Source organism: Saccopteryx leptura, chromosome 2 (assembly GCF_036850995.1).
Source record: "Saccopteryx leptura isolate mSacLep1 chromosome 2, mSacLep1_pri_phased_curated, whole genome shotgun sequence".
NCBI lineage: Eukaryota > Metazoa > Chordata > Mammalia > Chiroptera > Emballonuridae > Saccopteryx > Saccopteryx leptura.
The window spans coordinates 338,751,777-338,772,598 of record NC_089504.1 but is presented as its reverse complement, the minus strand read 5'-3'; the positions used below and the strand labels follow the sequence as shown (position 1 = coordinate 338,772,598).

General features: G+C 40.4%; 1 protein-coding gene across 3 annotated transcripts in view; it reads left to right on the top strand.

The window, feature by feature from the left end:
- Positions 1 to 20,822, top strand: part of MYO1D (myosin ID) — a 372,921-nt gene that overhangs the window by 146,746 nt on the left and 205,353 nt on the right. For all 3 annotated transcript variants that reach the window (XM_066363819.1, XM_066363820.1, XM_066363821.1), the window contains 2 exons: positions 5,060 to 5,226; positions 12,708 to 12,915. In XM_066363819.1, the coding sequence (XP_066219916.1) occupies positions 5,060 to 5,226; positions 12,708 to 12,915 (375 nt within the window). The remainder of the gene's footprint in view (positions 1 to 5,059; positions 5,227 to 12,707; positions 12,916 to 20,822) is intronic.

Genomic DNA, 20,822 nt, shown 5'->3' with positions numbered 1-20,822 from the left:
AAAGCTGAACTATGGTCCTTGTGATGGGCTGCCTACTTCTGATTCACCTTTCTTGCTACTGGCAGACATTTTGGATCCCAGTCCAAAGTGGGAGGGGTTGATTCATGACCTTCCGCCTTCCAGACCCTAGTCTCTAATCTCTGCCTCACTAGCCCCATGACACTGTCAGAACCACCACTCAGATCCCATTTACCTGCTCTGAAGATGGCAAATTCCCCCAGGAAAGAGGAGGTCTCCAACCTGGGCTGTTCTCCATGGCTTCCAGCTGCATAATTCTCCACTATCTTGTTAGCTCTCCAGTGTCTTGAAGCAAAGGTGTTACATATTTTATTTGCCTTTCTTTGATATCCCCAACATTGGTGGTGGTATAAACTTACCTAGTCTGTGATTACTAAGATAGAAGCCTTAATATCCTCAGTTAATCATAAATTAGTTTATTAGGTCCAGAGAAACTTGAGCATAATGAGTTAAGAACAAAGATCTGGGATCCAAGTATCCTCATGCTGTGTAATGCTTATACCAGTACCAAAGCATATGGATAGATCTGGTAACGTTTCAGTATTTTCTGTGCTTAATGCCACCTTTCTTAGTTTATTCAGCAAGCAGTAAAGATACTGTATCCCAGAAAACACAGAAAATCCTTAAAAGTAAACAGCATTCCCACCCTAATTTCCACTTCCCATTAAGTTTGCTTTAAATTTATTATAAGCCCTTTTTTTAAAGCAAACTATAGCCTCCTGTATAAATGCTACATTTGAAGACCATTTCAGATTTAGTGAACATTTTGTTCACCCATCACTGTTCTTCAAAGTAAGGGTCTGCTTGTGCTTTATAATATCAATCTTCTGCTTAATAGCTAAGCCAAGGATTGGTTTTTCAGAATTGGGAAGAATTATCAGTGACCTCATGCATAAAAAAAAATCAGTCTAAAACGTAGTGCTTAAAACAATAATGGTATTACTTCTTGTGATTCCATTGTTGATTAGCCTATTTTGCTTACTTTACCTGGGCTCACCAAGGGGCTGTAGTCAGCTGGAGCAGGATCACCTATAGTGGCTCAGTCGCACAGCATGGCTGGGTGACTGGAGGGCTCAAAAACACGGCCTCTTCTTCACACAGTCTTTAGTCCTGGGCTTCTTCACATGACAGAAGTGTCCCCAGAGCACAAAACTTCTCAAGGCTGTTTCTACAAGTAACCCAGTGTCATTTCTGCCACAATCTGCTGGTTTAAGCAAGTCACAAGGCCACCTCATTCAAGAAGTGGGATGGAAACTCCAGCTCTGGATGGAGGTGCTACAAAATACTGTGGTCATGTTTTTCAACCTGCCACAGATAAGGTGGACAAAGGCACATGTGCTAGGCAGAATAATGGCCCCTGTATTCCAGCAGCAGTTCTCTGACACCAACGACCCAGAACAGATAGATGAATAGATACAGAATGATGAGATCTGGATGTCCTGAGAGCAGAAACTGCTGTCCCGAGGAGTCAGGGTGCATCACCCTCTTAATACATTGATATGTTCCCCATCCAGGAAGTTCCATGGAACCTTGGTGTCCTGAGGTTTTGTGGTTTGTTTGTTTGGTTTTTTTATCAAGACTTCACTGTGTAAGCACGATTGATTAAATCATTGGCCCCTGATTAAACACAATCTTCAGCCCCCCTTCTCTCCCCAGAGGTCAGAAAGCTGAAAGTTGCAGCCCTCCAGTCATCTGGAGGGATCTTCTGGTGACCAACCTCCATCCTGAAGCTATCTAGGGGCTGGGCATAAGTCATCTCATTGGCATAACAAAGATATTCCTACCACTGCGGAAACTCAAAGGTTTTTGAAGTTCTATTCCAGGAACCAGGGACAGAGATCAGAGAGAGATTTTTTAAATTATACCACAGCCCCCCAAGGATATCTATATCCTAATCCCCAGAACCTGTGAACATGGTATGGTTGCCAATGGAGTTAAAGTTGCCAATCAACAGACCTTACAACAAATCCTGTGTTATCCACATGGGCCTACTATAAATACAAGAATAAAATGGAAGAGGGAGGCAGAAGAGTCAGACCAGAGAGATGGCATCAGGAGAAGGACTCAATCGGCCATTGCTGGCTTTGAAGATGGAGGGAGGCCACAAGCCAAGGAATGTGGGCAACCTCTACAAGCTGGAAAAGATAAGAAAACAGGTTCCAAGAAATTAGAGCCCTGCTGACACCTTGATTTTTAGCCCAGTGAAATCATGTCAGACTGCTGACCCCAGAACTAGAGGAGAATAAATTGGTATTGTTTTAAAACACTTAAGTTTGTCATAATTTGCTACACCAGTAACAGCAACTAATACAGCAGGGTTTAAGAAAAGGAAGAAAATGGTATTACTTTACATCATGGAAAGCAGCATAAATCTATATTTAGAGCTTCCTGTTTAGATGTTGAAAACCTATTCTGTTCAAAATGCAAGTTAATTCATGTTCTCCCACTCTCTCTTACTTCCTAAATTATTTACTACTCCTTTTTTTTTTTACCTCCAAGACCTCAGTGCAGCTCAAAACTACCCCATTTAACTACAGAGGACTCATCAAATTAATTAAAGTACATCTGTGTGTCTGACAGATAATAGATTCATAGAAGGGAAAGTAACTCTTACACTGATAAGTAGGACACATTTGACCTCATTGATTCATCTGGTGAGAATTTATTATCTTCAGTGGACCAGGCTCTATGCCAAACTCAGTTGTATATTTAAAAGGAGTTATTATCTAACACACTGGTAGTCAACCTGGTCCCTACCGGCCACTAGTGGGCATTCCAGCTTTCATCATGGGCGGTAGCGGAGCAACCAAAGTATAAATAAAAAGACTTAACTATAGTAAGTTGTTTTATAAAGATTTATTCTGCCAAACTTAGTGAAAATCTGACATAAAGTACTTGGTAAATAATTATTATTATATGCTTTAACTTGCTGTAACTCTGCTTTATAAATTTTATAAAGTAAAGTTACTTCCCTACTTTATAAATCACCATTACTGTGGAACCGATGGTGGTTAGAAAATTTTACTACTAACAGATACAAAAGTGGATAGTGGGTATAAAAAGGTTGACTACCGGCCCTGGCCGGTTGGCTCAGTGGTAGAGTGTCGGCCTGGTGTGCAGAAGTCCCGGGTTCGATTCCCGGCTGGGGCACACAGGAGAGGCGCCCATCTGCTTCTCCACCCCGCCCCCTCTCCTTCCTCTCTGTCTCTCTCTTACCCTCCCGCAGCCGAGGCTCCATTGGAGCAAGGATGGCCCGGGCGCTGGGGATGGCTCCTTGGCCTCTGCCCCAGGCGCTAGAGTGGTTCTGGTCGCAACGGAGCGATGCCCTGGAGGGGCAGAGCATCACCCCCTGATGGGCAGAGCGTCGCCCCCTGGTGGGTGTGCCGGGTGGATCCCGGTCGGGCGCATGCGGGAGTCTGTCTGACTATCTCTCCCCGTTTCTAGCTTCAGAAAAATACAAAAAAAACCCGCATGGTACAAAATGTAATTGGCACAGAAGGAAGGACTTTTTTGCTAGACTGTTCAAGTCACTGATGCCTACCAGTGGTTTTGTAACTTCTCTGCTTACATATTCAGAAATTTTAAATGTTGAATATGGTCATAAATTTTCATCTTTTTCAAAAGCACAAACTAATACATTAATAATAATGGCTGACACTAATGGAGCATTTAAAACGTAACAGGGCTGTGCTTAATATAAGGTCTACTGGAAAGTTCTGTCCGTTTTTGGAATAAAACAAAATACAAATTTTTCTTACCATCAATAAACTTCATTAAATAATATAACTGCCATTATTATTAATGATTTCTTGCCAGCATGAGGGCAATTTGTATATCCCATTTTTGAAAAATGTTTTATCTTTTGATGCGAAAAATTGAACCAGTGCTTGTTTGATATCTTCTTCATTTTTGAATTTTTTGCCCTTCAAAAAATTTTGTAAGGACAAAAACAAGTGATAGTTGGAGGGTGTGAAGTCCAGGGAATATGGTGGATGCAACACACATGCTTCTGTAGCATTTCTTCCTTGTTGAAATTTGTAAAAATTACAGTGGCGTAAATGAACTTTATCAGTAGCCATGGGTACACTATCGCTTCACACATAAGACTAACGTGAATCAACTTTGTTTTAGTTAATTTGTTACGTCAGTATGTATACATTAAGTGATAAAAATAGGCACACATGCACCAAATAAACATGTGCTTACGTGTCGAAACTTGTTGTGATAGAAACGGACAGAACTTTCCGGTAGACCTTATATTTTACATCTTCACCACAAAGTTCATCTTCACCACGGCTCCTGCCTGTTTCTGGTACCCCACCTGTTACTTTTTGAGCGTGTTTCTGTAAACACACAAAAATTTCGTGTTCACATATCTCAGTTATTTACTCCCTAGTTTGATCCCCTTTCTGCTAGTCTTGATGAGCCCTAAAACATGGTAAAGCAAAATTTTAGCTATATGCATGAGTGCTCCCAACCTTGAAGGGAAAGGAAGAATAACTACTTCATTAATAACGATGGATAGGCTCTGGCCGATTGGCTCAGTGGTAGAGGGTCGACCTGGCGTGCAGGAGTCCCGGGTTCGATTCCCGGCCAGTGCACACAGGAGAAGCACCCATCTGCTTCTCCACCCCTCCCCCTCTCCTTCCTCTCTGTCTCTCTCTTCCCCTCCCGCAGCCAGGGCTCCATTGGAGCAATGTTGGCCCAGGAGCTGAGGATGGCTCTATGGCCTCTGCCTCAGGCGCTGGAATGGCTCTGGTTGCAACAGAGCAGTGCCCCAGATGGGCAGAGCATCGCCCCCTGGTGGGCGTGCTGGGTGGATCCCGGTCAGGTGCATGCAGGAGTCTGTCTGACTGCCTCCCCGTTTCCAACTTCAGAAAAAATAAAAAAATAAATAAAAAAATAAAAAAATAAGGATGGATATATGCCTGAGAAGCTAGAGAAACAGAGCTCAAGTTGGCACAATTAACAGTAATTGCATGTAAGTGTCTTTAGTCTGGGAATTTCCTGAAACTTAACATTTGCTGATATATTTCTTTAGGAACCATATTATGTCCGTTGCATCAAACCCAATGACAAGAAATCCCCACAGATATTTGATGATGAACGTTGCCGGCATCAAGTTGAGTATCTTGGACTGTTGGAAAACGTCAGGGTGCGTCGGGCAGGATTTGCCTTCCGCCAGACATACGAGAAGTTTCTTCACAGGTGAGAACAGACTCAACATAGAAACTTGGTTGCACACCAAGAATTACTGAGTCTTCCCTATGTATGATAATGCATGAGCATCTGGATACTTGGTGAATGAATAAGAGTTGAATAAACTGCAGATATGAACAACTTTCCCAGAATCAGCAGAAAGAGTCTTCGTGAGTTCACAGTTATGGCCATGGGAGAAAAGTTTATTCACTGTGAGGAAATGTGGGCATTGTCGTATAGTAGAAAAAACAAGGATTTGGAGTTACGTCTGTGTTGGAATCCTGGCTGTACCATTCATTTGCTGCATAATATTGGGCCAGAAATATAATTCCTTTGATTCAATTTCTGCATTTGTAAAATGAGTAGAGGAACACCTACTTCATAAGGCTGGTGTTGTGAGGACGAAATAACCTAAGTAAAAAGCCTAGGTACGTTATAGATGTTTAATTAATGTTGCTTATTATTACTGACATTGTTAACTACAGTTGACCCTTGAATAGCACAGGCGATAGGGGTACCAACATCCACACAGTTGAAAATTTATGTATAACATTTCACTCCCCCCAAATTAACTACTGATAGCCTACTCTTAACCAGAAGCCTTACCAATAACATGAACTGTCGATTAACTTATATCTTATATTAAATATGTGTTAATGGATTGGGTAAACAAGAGAGGAATGAAGGATGACAAGTAGATTTTGGCTTGAGCATCTGGGTAAGTGTGGTACCATTTGCTGAGATAAGGAAGATTAGGTAGAGAAGTTTGAGGAGGAGGGCATGGAACAAAGGGGCAAAGATGGAGTTAAAATCTGTCTCTTGACCATGTTAGCTTTGAAATGCCTACTAAACATCTAGGTAGAAATATTAAGTAAACTATTAGGTTTATATATCTGGAGTAGGCAGATAGAGATTTTTGTCATTAGTATATAGATTATATAAAAAGCCTTAGAACTGGCGGCTAAAGAAGAGGAGGAGGCCAACACTTAGGTTTGTGATCTCACATGAAGGAACCAGCCAAGAGAAAGAACAACCAATAAAGTAGAAGAAATACCAGGAAAGGGTTGAAGCCAAGAGAAGAAGGCATTTCGAGAAGGAAAGTGCAGTTGCCATACCAAGTGTTGCTGTGCATTCCAGCAAGATAAAAGCAGAGCCTAACAATTAGATTTGGCAAGTTAGAGGTCAGAGGAGAAGGGGCTGGGCAGAGCCCCATTGGAGCAGGGAGGGAAATGAAGCAAGGAGCTCGCTGCCTGTAGACAGACAGCTCAAGAATTTGTGCAGTGCGCTTTCCTTCCCGGCAGCACACCTGCCCCTTTCTTTCCCGCAGGCGTGCATCTCCCAAACCCTAAGGGTCTCCACAGGACCTGCAACCAGGGGCGCAGTGGGCGGCAGCGGCTTGTCCCAGGATTAACCCCTGGACCTGTCTCCAAGGCCCCTTTCCTCTGACTTCCCAGTGAGCCAGAGCAGCCCTATCTAAGCTCTTGTCTGTAGCTTCTACTCTAGGCCCTTCCCTGTTTCACTGTCCCTAGCTTTAATAAACATATTCTTAAAATGAGAAAAAAGACTTTGTACTGTGAATAAGAGCCTAGAAAAAATGGAAGCAGCAGCTGGAGTGGGATGTGAGGTCAGGAGATACCGGAAAACGTTCGTACACAGGTGGGGATGACTCAGAACAGAGGGAGAAACCAGTTTCGGAGGAGGGAGGGAGATCATCGAATAACAACATCCCTGAGAAGGTGGCAGATGAAATCTCAAGCATGGGTGGAAGGCTTGTCAGCTTTTACAGGAGCTGGGACACTTCACCCATAGCAACAGGACAAAGGCGGAGAACAAGAATACAGATGCCAGAAGGCTCAAAGGTCGACCGATGGCAGAGATGAAGACATTCCTATCTGATCGTTTGTTTCCTCGGTGACATAGGAGGCACAGTCAGAGCTGAGAGTGAGGATTGGGAGCGGTGGTGTAGGAGGTTTGAGGGGAAGGGAGAACACGCATTTTGGAGAGCGGGAAAGCAAAGAGAGTGTTGGGTAGTAGGATTGCTCCGGGAAGATCTGAGTGCCCAGTTGAGATTTGAGCTTCAAAATGTAGCTGAGACCACTGGCGTGGTCTGCTTCTCTCTGCCAGTGTTCAGCTACTGCTGTGCAGGAGGGAGAGGGATCTCTCTAAATGGAGGCTCTTGGAATGAATAAAACTTTTTAGCATAATAGCCTGGAAAAATGAAATTTAGTTTTATGTTGATCTAAAAGTTTGGCTTCACACAGACTGCTTTCCTTATTGAAATCACACTGTTCTAAAACTTCCTTTTTATTGAGTCTGTGTAGCAGAAATGTTTTCAGGAGTAGAGGTCTGTTCATTCTGAGTCTTAATTTCAAACGGTATCAAATTATATTCATAGAAAGATGGCTAGTCCCTTGTTCTTGCTCTTAAAATTCTACCAATGGCTCATTCATAGAATTTGTATTTGTGTTGTCACATAAAGAAAATCGGCAGAAGTTAAATATTGGAATGAGCAGGGTAGGAATGGGTAACTCTAGGTTCCGGCTAAATTAAAAATATATTTATCTAAAATATGTATTTATCTAACTAAATATATATTATCATAAGACAAAGTGGAAGCCGTGGAGAATAGCTGAAGTAAGACCATAGCAAGTTTTCTTTGGAGGGACAAGGAGTTTTGCAAATGCATATCTTTACCAATCTAACTTTGGGGGGGGGGAATTATTTTTCTTTCAACTCAGAATGTTGTGTTGTGCTTTTTGGCATAGAAGACATGCTATAAGAATTGGATTATGTGTTCTAATACGGTGAAAACAGAACAGATTTTAAAAACCTATGAATTTAAAATATGGCGGTCTCAGTAGTGCAAACTTAAATTTCCCATTCCTACTCCAGAGCATCCCCAAATAATATAAAATATGTACATTTCAAACCAACTAAATGCACAGCCACAGTATGGAATCTAGAGGGGATTCTCAGAACCTGGAAAATGTGAATCACTCCTAAATACGCTAAGAGGCAGACAGACCCAGAAGTAAGCCGGGGTCGCGTTTTGAAGGAAAAGCTGCCTGATGAGGCTGGAGCTGCCAGGAAGCCGTCTCAGCTGCTGTGCTGGAGTTGACCACAGCTGCAGCACTGGGGGGTTACTTTAATGGCCAGGACATGTAACCACCTCAGCAGCTGACAAGCTAACATTATAGGCGTAACAGCCAAGACCCAGGAAGCAAAGATATCGCTTACAAGAGCCAACACAGGCCCAGATAGACACAGACCCAAATGAACACTTGCTCTAGGTCACATGGCCAAGCAGTGGTAGAGCTGTGGTTAAACTCAGTTGGCTTCTGTGCCTACAACCTTTGACAGTGCATTGCCTCACAATAGAGTGAATGTATGGCTTTCCAATCAAAGGAGAAAATAAATAAGCTGGAAGAAAGCAAACTCAGTCTATCCATGAGAAGACAGGGAAGGAAGCAACAATGAGAAGGCACACCTAATAGGAAATATAAAAGAAGAAGCTGAGGAAATTGAAGCATGTTAATAATCAGACATGTTTTAAATTAGCCTTTAAAAGATGGAAAGAATAGTGAAAGGACTGACATCTAATTACTGATTATTTAAGTTGAGTTAGTTCTTCTCTAAAATCATCTAGGAAGATAAAACCGTGGGATGTGCATCTGGGAAAACAGCCTGTTCCTATTCTGCAGGCTGTGTTTATCTTCTTTACAGAAACGAGTTTGTTCAAATTGAGACATTGACATTTTATTGTCATACGGACTGAACTATATTAACTGTGGGATGTAGGATGGACTCGAAGGTGCATAGGGAATCAGACTAATGTTTCCAGTGATGGGGGAGGAAGAATATTCTCCACACTGAATTTTTGCTTTGAGATTCTGTAGATCTTTTGTGTAAACTAGCTTTGAACCTATATGTATTTTTTTTACTTGTCATCTTTTCTGTATTTTCATTCTTTCATTGAAAAAATGAAAGATTTTAAATTGTACTAAGAACCTTACATGCAGCTAAAGTTTTTCAGGGAGGTAAAACTAGTTGTCAGAAAGCAGATGAGTTCAGTTTTTTAATTTGCAAGTTCAAGATGCCGGTTTGCTGGAGAACTGGGGTCATGCCCTCCACCCTCAGGGAGGAAGGCAGGACAGAAACCTCTACCTGATGTGTCAGCTGAGCCGTGTGACCAGCAGGGCTGCTCCTAGTTTCTGCAGCGTGCCTAAGCTTCAAACACACACCATCACGACCCATGTTATAGCCCAGCATTGACTCTTATCCTGGTTTTATAATGAAATTTGGAAGGCTTCTGATTTGTTTCCTTTTTTCACATGATACTGTGTAGAATTATCTCTCTCTTCGTAGTAGAGCTCTGTCATTTGGTTTCCACTTCTGTCCCTATCTGGCAAGTGAGTAGGCTTTTAAATATATTTCCTCCTGTTTTTTTTCTTTCACTCAACAAATACCTATATTGTCATCGTGTGGCAGGCAATATGATATATAGTGGGGAACAAAGTGACGTCCCTGCCTTCGTGGTGCCCACAGACTAGTGAGATAGACTGGCGTTAAACAGATAAACCCACAAATCAGTATGCAGAATGGTGTAGAAAAAACCCACCTGGCAGCTGTAAAGAGGGTAATGGGTGTGAAAGTTGGTGGTTGAGGAAGGAAGATCAAGATAAGAGCTACAGAATAACAAGGAGCCAGCTTTTCAATGATTAAATTGAAAAGCATTCCAGGCAGTGGGAACAGTATATGCAAAGGCTCTAATGCCAGAAAGAGGCAAGACACATTACAGGACCCTAAAGAAGGTCAGTGTGATTAGAGTGCAGTGATGAAGGGAAGGAGCAGTAATGAAAGCCTTTCCAGAAACTACTCTGGCTGCTGAGTATGCAGAGTGGACTGAGGAGGAAACGGACAATAAATTAGGATTCCGTTGTAGTAAACTTGACCGTGGCTTAGGTTAGGATTGTGGCAGTAAAGATGAGAACCGTTGAATTTTAAGTTTATTTTGGAGGTAGAGCCTACAGGACTTGGTGAGAGGTTAGAAGAGATTACAGAATAGAGAAGGGATCGAAGGTGAGTCCCAGGATTCTGGCTTTAGTCACTGAGGGTCATTGGGGAGGGCAAGGCTGAAAGAGAAGTCTCAGACGCCTTCGAGATCTATGTAGGCATTGGATACGTGAGCCTGAAGCTCAGAACTGAGAACCTGGGTGGGGATACTAAATTCATGAATTGAAAAATAAAGTGGAGAGAATAGAGTAAGTGCTGTGGGGAAAGTGTGCATAGAGAGAACAGGGCCTGATGGGAGCCCTGGGGAGTTCCAATGTGTGGGTCCAGTAATAGAGGAGCAGGAGCCAGAAAATGAGATTGAGGGGGAAATATCCAGCAAGACCAAGGGAGCCAGGGAGAGTGTGCTGTGGGCACTGAGGTAGAAGCCAGGAAAACAAGGGACTGGATGTCACTTAGATAAATATATATTATCGTAACCAGAAATGTGTAAAATGTAAAGACTCCTGAAAGGCACAAAAGTAGGCTTGAAAAACTCGAAAGATAGTTCTCATTATTAAGCATAGGACAACTCAAATTCATAAATAAATTCAACAAAATTTAACGTGAGATACCAGTAGAAATACCAGCAAGGATTTGTTTCTTTTGTGATTGTTTCTCCCTGAAACTATGTAAATTGATTCTGAAGTTTATATGGAAAACAAACATGCAGGAATAGCTAGAAAAATCTATAAAAAAAGAAGAGATATTAAAATATACTTATAACATCTATAATTAAAACCATGTGGTACTGATGCACAGATGGACAGACAGTGCCGTGAAACAGACCAGATGTAGACTAGAAAGGAATTCGGTCCATATGAAATTTAGTATGTATATGATCAAATTACATGAAATCACAGGGAGAAAAATGAACTTTTTAGTAAGTAGTGTTGGGAATAGCCTTTTGTCAAAAGGGAAAATTGGATCCATACCTCATTCCATATACCAAAATAAGCTCCAAATGGATCAGAGATCTACATGTGAAAAATGAAAGCACAATGTACTAGAATCACACACAGATGAGTTACTCTGCAACCTGAGTGTGAGCAGAGCCTTTCTCACTAGGACTTAAAATTCAAATGTGGCCCTAGTCGGTTGGCTCTGTGGTAGAGTGTCAGCCTGCCGTGTGGATGTCCTGGGTTTGATTCCCTGTCAGGGCACACAGGAGAAGCGACCATCTGCTTCTCTACTCCTCCCCCTTCTCTCTCTTTTTCTCTCTTTTTTTTCTCTCTTTCTCTCTCTTTTCCTCTCCTGCAGCCATGGCTCAATTGGTTCAAGCGCATCGGCTCTAGGCACTGAGGATGGGTCCATGGAGCCTCCGCCTCAGATGCTGAAAATAGCTCAGTTGCGAGCATGGCCCCAGATGGGTAGAGCGTCAGCCGCAGACAGGTTGCCAGTGGATCCCAGTCAGGGCGCATGTAAGATTCAGTCTCTATCTCCCCTCCTCTCACCTGGAAAAAGAAAAAATTCAAATGCAATGTATGAACATTACTAAATTTGACTACTTGTATTGAACAAGTTTGCACCTAGGTGAGAGGGAGAATCACTGTGGTAGGTAACCATCTAGGCTGGTCCCAACAGTCCCCACCTTCTGGTATTCACCCTGTGTAATCCCCTTCCCGCACGTGTAGTCTGGACCTGCTGATGTGCTTCTAGCAAAATGGAATGTGGCAAAAGTAATGGAGATCACTTGTGAGAGTAGGCTACAAAAGGCTGTGACTCTGTGACTTTCATCTTGCTCGCGCTCACTCTCTCATGAAGCTGGTGTGTGGTGAGCTACCCTGTGAGAGGCCCCACATGGCAAGGAACTGTTGGCTGCTTGCACGTAGGAATGCAGTTGATTTTTGGGTATTTATCTTATATGCAGAATACTGCTTTGTCTTCTTTTAGTGATAATGTACTATGCACAAAAATTAGGGGATATTTTATAGCTTAATATTCATTTTGAAATATCCCCTAATTTTTGCGAGCAATATAGTTTATCTGCTTTATTTCCTTGAAAGTGAGTATATTGTTCGTGAGTAATGTTAGTTTTGTTCTTTCACCAGTCACTTACCAGTGTATTTATTGGCTAGAAAACCTGTGATAGAGGCATCCTTGACTTACTCCTGTTTATAAAGAGAATGCTTCCAAAGTTGCCCTTTATGAATGATATTTGCTGTAAGTTTTTGGTAAAGGGCCTTTATTAAGTTCAAGTAGTACCCCTTCTACCCCTAGTTTAGTAAGGGGCTGTTAATCATAAAGGAGTGTTGTATCTTATTGAAGGTTTTTTCCACATCTCTTACCTGGCTATGAAATTTATTTCTATTCCTAGTTTGCTAAGAAGTTTTTTTTTTTCTTTCTATGAAGAATCTGAATTTTATGAAATAGTTTTTCTGCATCTATTGAGTCTGTATGATTTTTTCCCTTAATCTGTGTCCTGTTCTTTTTTCACTCAGGTACAAGATGATCTCTGAATTCACCTGGCCCAACCATGACCTCCCTTCCGACAAAGAGGCCGTCAAGAAACTGATTGAACGTTGTGGGTTTCAGGACGATGTAGCTTATGGAAGGACCAAAATTTTCATTCGAACACCCCGAACATTGTTTACATTGGAAGAACTCCGTGCCCAGATGCTCATAAGGATTGTCCTCTTTCTACAGAAGGTAATTTTATGTTTTTTTAGATAAGGAAAAGGTCTTGCTTTTATGTTCTTAAAGATTTTTTCCAAGCCCTGGCCGGTTGGCTCAGCAGTAGAGCGTCGGCCTGGCGTGTGGGGGACCCGGGTTCGATTCCTGGCCAGGGCACATAGGAGAAGCGCCCATTTGCTTCTCCACGCCCCCCTCCTTCCTCTCTGTCTCTCTCTTCCCCTCCCGCAGCCAAGGCAGCCAAGGCTCCATTGGAGCACAGATGGCCTGGGCGCTGGGGATGGCTCCTTGGCCTCTGCCTCGGGCGCTAGAGTGGCTCTGGTTGCAACGGAGCAACGCCCCAGAGGGGCAGAGCATCGCCCCCTGGTGGGCAGAGCGTCGCCCCCTGGTGGGCGTGCTGGGTAGATCCTGGTCGGGCGCATGCGGGAGTCTTTCTGACTGTCTCTCCCCGTTTCCAGCTTCAGAAAAATACAAAAAAAAAAAAAAAGATTTTTCCATTGATTTGAGACAGAGTAGAGGGAGGGGGGAGGAAATGGGGAAGAGAGAGGGTGACGGAGAAAGAGAAGCATCAGTTTGCTGTTCCACCTAGTTGTTCCATTTAGCTATGCACCTATTGGTTGCTTCTTGGATGTGCCCTGACCTGGGATTGAACCTGTGACCTCAGTGTGCTGGGACAACACTATCCACTGAACCACCCAGCCAGGGCCAAAAATTTTAATTTGATTCAAGGAATGTTCATGATGGTATTTGTATCCATGCATATCTTGAAATGTTTTCTGTTGCCTTCATACATGGAATACTTGGCTCTTTGAACTCAAAATTATTTTATCCTCAAAACTCTGAAGACATTTTGTCGTCTGGTTTTTAAAGTTGGAGAGACGTCTGAAACAGCCTGTTTTTATTTTAATCTTTGGTAACTCACTGAGTTGTTTCCCTCAGCTTAACTGTGTAAAAGGCTTTCTTAAGCATTGTAATTCAAAAGTTTTGCCAACATGTTTGAAACAACCTCCCTCACCCATCATTGCCCACCACCTGCCCTTGGCTGAGCTGTGGAGCGTTGATTGAATGACGCTCATTAGATCATGGTACTTGTCGTCACTGATCTGTCCAGGGCCCCCTTCTCATTTCATTCACTCCTGTATCTCTTCTTATTTGCCTGCACCTGTTCTCATATCTTCCATGTGAACCATTTTATGTAAAATAGTATCGTTGTGTATATAAAAAGAAATCACATGCCTCTGTGAGAATGTCCTTGGGAAATATACCAGGAGGAAAGTGGCTGGGCCACCAGGTATGTGCAGACCTGCCTGGTACAAGTAGCGTAGGCTGCTCTTCCGAACGGCTCTGTGGGTCCACAGCACCGCCTCCCGTGCTCGGGGTGCAGTGTATGACCGCATCCTTATGGCACCATCCAGCTGCCTGGACATTCCGCCAGGCTATAGGTATGATGATAGCTCATTGTTTTAATTTTATTTCTCTGATTACAGTGGAGTTTGAGCATCTTGTTGAATACTTGTTTGCTTTCTGGATTTGTCTGTAAGCTGATCGTTCATACCCTTTCTCCATTTTTCTACTGGAGTTGGTATCATTTTCCTGTGGATTATCAGGATCTCCTTGAATGTTTTAGCCGTAAGTCTTGTGTTCACTTTAGACATTATAACTACATTCTTCTAGTCAGGAGGCATTCTAGTGAACTTTATAATATGCTTTGTTAAAGAGACTCTGTAATTTTGACCTAATCAAGTTTTTTACTATTTTATCTTATTTTTTTTGAGAGGACTTCCCTTGTCTCTAGGTCACAAATACTTTCCTAGCTTTTCTTCTATGAATTGTATACCTTTACCTTTCACATGTAGGTCTCTAACCCATTTATAATCCACCATGTATGTGGTCTAGATAGGAACCCAGTTTTATTTTCTTCTATACCAGGGGTAGTCAACATTTTATACCTACCGCCCACTTTTGTATCTCTGTTAGTAGTAAAATTTTCTAACCGCCCACCGGTTCCACAGTAATGGTGATTTATAAAGTAAGGAAGTAACTTTACTTTATAAAATTTATAAAGCAGAGTTACAACAAGTTAAAGTATTAATAATAATTACTTACCAAGTGCTTTATGTCAGATTTTTGCTAAGTTTGGCAGAATAAATCTTTATAAAACAACTTACTATAGTTCAGGGGTCGGGAACCTATGGTTCACGAGCTAGATGTGGCTCTTTTGATGGCTGCATCTGGCTCGCAGACAAATCTTTAATAAAAATAATAATAATGTTAAAAATATAAAATATTCTCATGTATTACAATCCATTCATTTCCTACCGCTCATGTTCATGGTTGCGGGTGGCTGGAGCCAATCACAGCTGTCCTCCAGGACAACACCAAATTTTTATTGGATAATGCATAACGTACACGGGTTGTTGTGAGGTCAGGAAGTAAACTTCCCTCCTTTTAATCAAGTAGTCAGCTAGCTAATTGCAGAAACCCTTTTGACAAAGAAGATGGCTAAAAGAAAAAAAGATGAGGAGTATCGTACTTTTCAGCAGGGATGGACAGAGGAATTCGCCTTTTTTTTTTTTTTTTTAAATAAATTTTTATTAATGGTAATGGGATGACATTAATAATTCAGGGTACATATATTCAAAGAAAACATGTCTAGGTTATTTTGTCATTAAATTATGTTGCATACCCCTCGCCCAAAGTCAGATTGTCCTTCGCCACCCTCTATCTAGTTCTCTGTGCCCCTCCCCCTCCCCCTAACTCTCCCCCTGTCCTCCCTCCCCCCACCCCTGGTAACCACCACACTCTTGTCCATGTCTCTTAGTCTCATTTTTATGTTCCACCAATGTATGGAATCATGTAGTTCTTGTTTTTTTCTGATTTACTTATTTCACTCCTTATAATGTTATCAAGATCCCACCATTTTGCTGTAAATGATCTGATGTCATCGTTTCTTATGGCTGAGTAGTATTCCATAGTGTATATGTGCCACATCTTCTTTATCCAGTCTTCTATTGAAGGGCTTTTTGGTTGTTTCCATGTCTTGGCCACTGTGAACAGTGCTGCAATGAACATGGGGCTACATGTGTCTTCACGTATCAATGTTTCTGAGGTTTTGGGGTATATACCCAGTAGAGGGATTGCTGGGTCATAAGGTAGTTCTATTTGCAGTTTTTTGAGGAACCACCATACTTTCCTCCATAATGGTTGTACTACTTTACAGTCCCACCAACAGTGAATGAGGGTTCCTTTTTCTCCACAGCCTCTCCAACATTTGCTATTACCCGTCTTGTTGATCATAGCTAATCTAACAGGGGTGAGGTGGTATCTCATTGTAGTTTTGATTTGCATTTCCCTAATTAATGAAGCTGAGCATTTTTTCATATATCTGTTGGCCATTTGTATCTCTTCCTGGGAGAAGTGTCTATTCATGTCTTCTTCCCATTTTTTTATTGGATTGTTTGTTTGTTTGTTGTTGAGTTTTATGAGTTCTTTGTAAATTTTGGAAATTAGGCCCTTATCTGAGCTGTTGTTTGAAAATATCATTTCCCATTTAGTTGGCTGTCTGTTTATTTTTATATCAGTTTCTCTTGCTGAGCAAAAACTTTTTATTCTGATGTAGTCCCATTCATTTATCTTTGCCTTCACTTCTCTTGCCATTGGAGTCAAGTTCATAAAATGTTCTTTAAAACCCAGGTCCATGAGTTTAGTACCTATGTCTTCTTCTATGTACTTTATTGTTTCAGGTCTTATATTTAGGTCTTTGATCCATTTTGAATTAATTTTAGTACACGGGGACAGGCTGTAGTCGAGTTTCATTCTTTTGCATGTGGCTTTCCAGTTTTCCCAACACCATTTGTTGAAGAGGCTTTCTTTTCTCCATTGTGTGTTGTTGGCCCCTTTATCAAAGATTATTTGACCATATATATGTGGTTTTATTTCTGGGCTTTCTATTCTGTTCCATTGGTCTGAGTGTCTATTTTTCTGCCAATACCATGCTGTTTTGATTATCGTGGCCCTATAATATAGTTTAAAGTCAGGTATTGTAATGCCCCCAGCTTCATTCTTTTTCTTTAGGATTGTTTTGGCTATTCGGGGTTTTTTATAGTTCCATATAAATCTGATGATTTTTTGTTCCATTTCTTTAAAAAATCTCATAGGAATTTTGATGGGAATTGCATTAAATTTGTATATTGCTTTGGGTAATATGGCCATTTTGATTATATTTATTCTTCCTATCCAAGAACAAGGAATATTTTTCCATCTCATTGTATCTTTTTCGATTTCCCTTAACAATGCTTTGTAATTTTCATTATATAGGTCCTTTACATTCTTTGTTATGTTTATTCCTAGGTATTTTATTTTTTTTGTTGCAATCGTGAAGGGGATTATTTTTTTGAGTTCGTTTTCTAATATTTCATTGTTGGCATAGAGAAAGGCTATGGACTTCTGTATGTTAATTTTGTATCCTGCGACCTTACTGTATTGGTTTATTGTTTCTAATAATCTTTTTGTGGAGTCCTTCGGGTTTTCGATGTATAGGATCATATCATCAGCAAAAAGTGATACCTTTACTTCTTCTTTTCCAATATGGATGCCTTTTATTTCTTTGTCTTGTCTGATTGCTCTGGCCAGAACTTCTAGCACCACGTTAAATAAGAGTGGAGAGAGTGGACAACCCTGTCTTGTTCCTGATTTAAGGGGGAAAGCCTTCAGTTTAGTGCCATTTAATATGATGTTAGCTGATGGTTTATCATATATGGCCTTTATCATGTTGAGATATTTTCCTTCTATACCCATTTTGTTGAGAGTCTTAAACATAAAATTGTGTTGTATTTTATCAAAAGCCTTTTCTGCATCTATTGATAAGATCATGTGGTTTTTGTTCTTTGTTTTGTTGATATGGTGTATTACGTTAACCGTTTTGCGTATGTTGAACCATCCTTGAGATTCTGGGATGAATCCCACTTGATCATGATGTATTATTTTTTTAATATGTTGTTGTATTCGGTTTGCCAGTATTTTGTTTAGAATTTTAGCATCTGTATTCATTAGAGATATTGGTCTGTAGTTTTCTTTCTTTGTGCCATCCTTGCCAGGTTTTGGTATGAGGGTTATGTTGGCCTCATAAAATGTGTTCGGAAGTATTGCTTCTTCTTCAATTTTTTGGAAGACTTTGAGTAGAATAGGAACCAAGTCTTCTTTGAATGTTTGATAGAATTCACTAGTATAACCGTCTGGGCCTGGACTTTTATTTTTGGGGAGGTTTTTAATAGTTTTTTCTATTTCCTCCCTGCTGATTGGTCTGTTTAGGCTTTCTGCTTCTTCATGACTCAGTCTAGGAAGGTTGTATTGTTCTAGGAATTTATCCATTTCTTCTAGATTGTTGTATTTGGTGGCATATAATTTTTCATAGTATTCTACAATAATTCTTTGTATATCTATGATGTCTGTGGTGATCTCTCCTCTTTCATTTTGGATTTTATTTATTTGAGTCCTGTGCCTTTTTTCCTTGGTGAGTCTTGCCAAGGGTTTGTCAATTTTGTTGACCTTTTCAAAGAACCAGCTCCTTGTTTTATTGATTTTTTCTATAGTTTTTCTGTTCTCTATTTCATTTATTTCTGCTCTGATTTTTATTATCTCCTTTCTTCGGCTGGTTTTGGGTTGTCTTTGTTCTTCTTTTTCTAGTTCCTTAAGGTGTGAAGTTAAGTGGTTTACTTCGGCTCTCTCTTGTTTGTTCATATAGGCCTGAAGTGATATGAACTTTCCTCTTATTACTGCTTTTGCTGCATCCCAGAGATTCTGATATGTCGTATTTTCATTTTCATTTGTCTGTATGTATCTTTTGATCTCTGCGCTTATTTCTTCTTTGACCCATTCATTTTTTAGAAGTATGTTGTTTAGTTTCCACATTTTTGTGGGTTTTTCCCCCTCTTTTTTGCAGTTGAATTCTAGTTTCAAGGCTTTATGATCAGAAAATATGCTTGGTACAATTTCAATTTTTCTAAATTTGCTGATATTGTCTTTGTGGCCCAACATATGGTCAATTCTTGAGAATGTTCCATGTACACTAGAGAAAAATGTATACTCTGTCGCTTTGGGATGAAGTGTCCTGTAGATGTCTATCATATCCAGGTGTTCTAGTATTTCGTTCAAGTCCACTATATCTTTATTGATTCTCTGTTTGGATGACCGATCTAGAGCCGTCAGCGGAGTATTGAGGTCTCCAAGTATGATTGTATTTTTGTTAGTTTTTGTTTTAAGGTCAATAAGTAGCTGTCTTATATATTTTGGTGCTCCTTGGTTTGGTGCATATATATTAAGGATTGTTATGTCTTCTTGATTCAGTGTCCCCTTAATCATTATGAAGTGACCATTTTTGTCTCTGAGTACTTTTTCTGTCTTGTAGTCAGCATTATCAGATATGAGTATTGCTACACCTGCTTTTTTTTGGGTGTTGTTTGCTTGGAGTATTGTTTTCCAGCCTTTCACTTTGAATTTGTTTTTATCCTTGTTGCTTAGATGTGTTTCTTGTAGGCAGCATATAGTTGGATTTTCTTTTTTAATCCATTCTGCTACTCTGTGTCTTTTTATTGGTAAGTTTAGTCCATTTACATTTAGTGTAATTATTGACACTTGTGGGTTCCCTACTGCCATTTTATAAATTGCTTTCTGTTAGTTTTGTATCTAGTTTGATTCTTCTCTTTTGTTTTTCTATCATTTGTTTTTGTTTGTTTGTGTTCCATACTTCTTTCCTCTGTTGCTACCTTTTTTAAGTCATGTGTTTTTGTGGTGGTTTTTTCTAGGGTGGTTACCATTAAGTAATGAAAAGGGTACCTACCATATTCATTGTAGTACCCTATCTTATAAGTATTTCTGCACTTCATCGTCCTTTGCTACTGTTAATCTCCATTCTCTCCCCCCCTTTTTTTTTTCCTTTGTTGTCACAGTTTAAGTTTGGTTTTATTGTGTTCTTGGTGGAGCTGTTACTTGTGGTGTTGTTTTCTTTTGTTCTTTGAATCTGGTTGGAAAACCCCCTTTAGTATTTCCTGGAGTGGGGGCTTTCTCGTGATAAATTCTCTCATCTTTTCTGTATTTGTGAATGTTTTTATATCTCCTTCATACTTGAAGGATAGCTTTGATGGGTATAGTATTCTTGGCTGAAAGTTCCTCTCTTTCAGGGCTTTAAATATTGGGGTCCACTCTCTTCTAGCTTGTAGAGTTTCTGCTGAGAAATCTGATGATAATCTAATAGGCCTTCCTTTATATGTTGTACTCTTCTTTTCCCTGGCTGCCTTGAGAATTTTTTCTTTGTCATTGGTTTGTGTCATCTTTATTATGATGTGCCTTGGAGTGGGTTTGTTGGGGTTAAGAAAACTCGGTGTTCTGTTTGCTTCTTGAATTTGAGGCTTTAGTTCTTTCCACAGGCTTGGGAAGTTCTCGTCTATTATTTGTTTGAGTATATTCTCCATTCCATTTTCTTTCTCTTCTCCCTCTGATATACCTATTATTCTTATGTTATTCTTTCTGATGGAGTCAGATAATTCCTGTAGGGCTTTCTCGTTTTTTATTATTTTTGAGTCTCTTTCTTCTTCTCTCTGTTGTGCCTCAAGTTGTTTGTCTTCTATTTCACTAATCCTATCTTCAATCTGGGTTGTTCTGCTAGCTAAGCTTGTTACCTCGTTTTTCAGTTCGTGAATTGAGTTTTTCATTTCTGTTTGATTTGTTTTTATAGTTTCAATTTCCTTGGTAATATATTCTTTGTGTTCATTGAGTTGTTTTCTGATCTCCCTATATTGCCTTTCCGTGTTTTCTTGTATATCTCTGAGTATTTTTAAGATTTCTATTTTAAATTCTCTGTCATTTAGCTCCAAGGCTTCCAATATGTTAAGTCTTTTCTCCATAGATTTTTCCACATCTATTTGTGT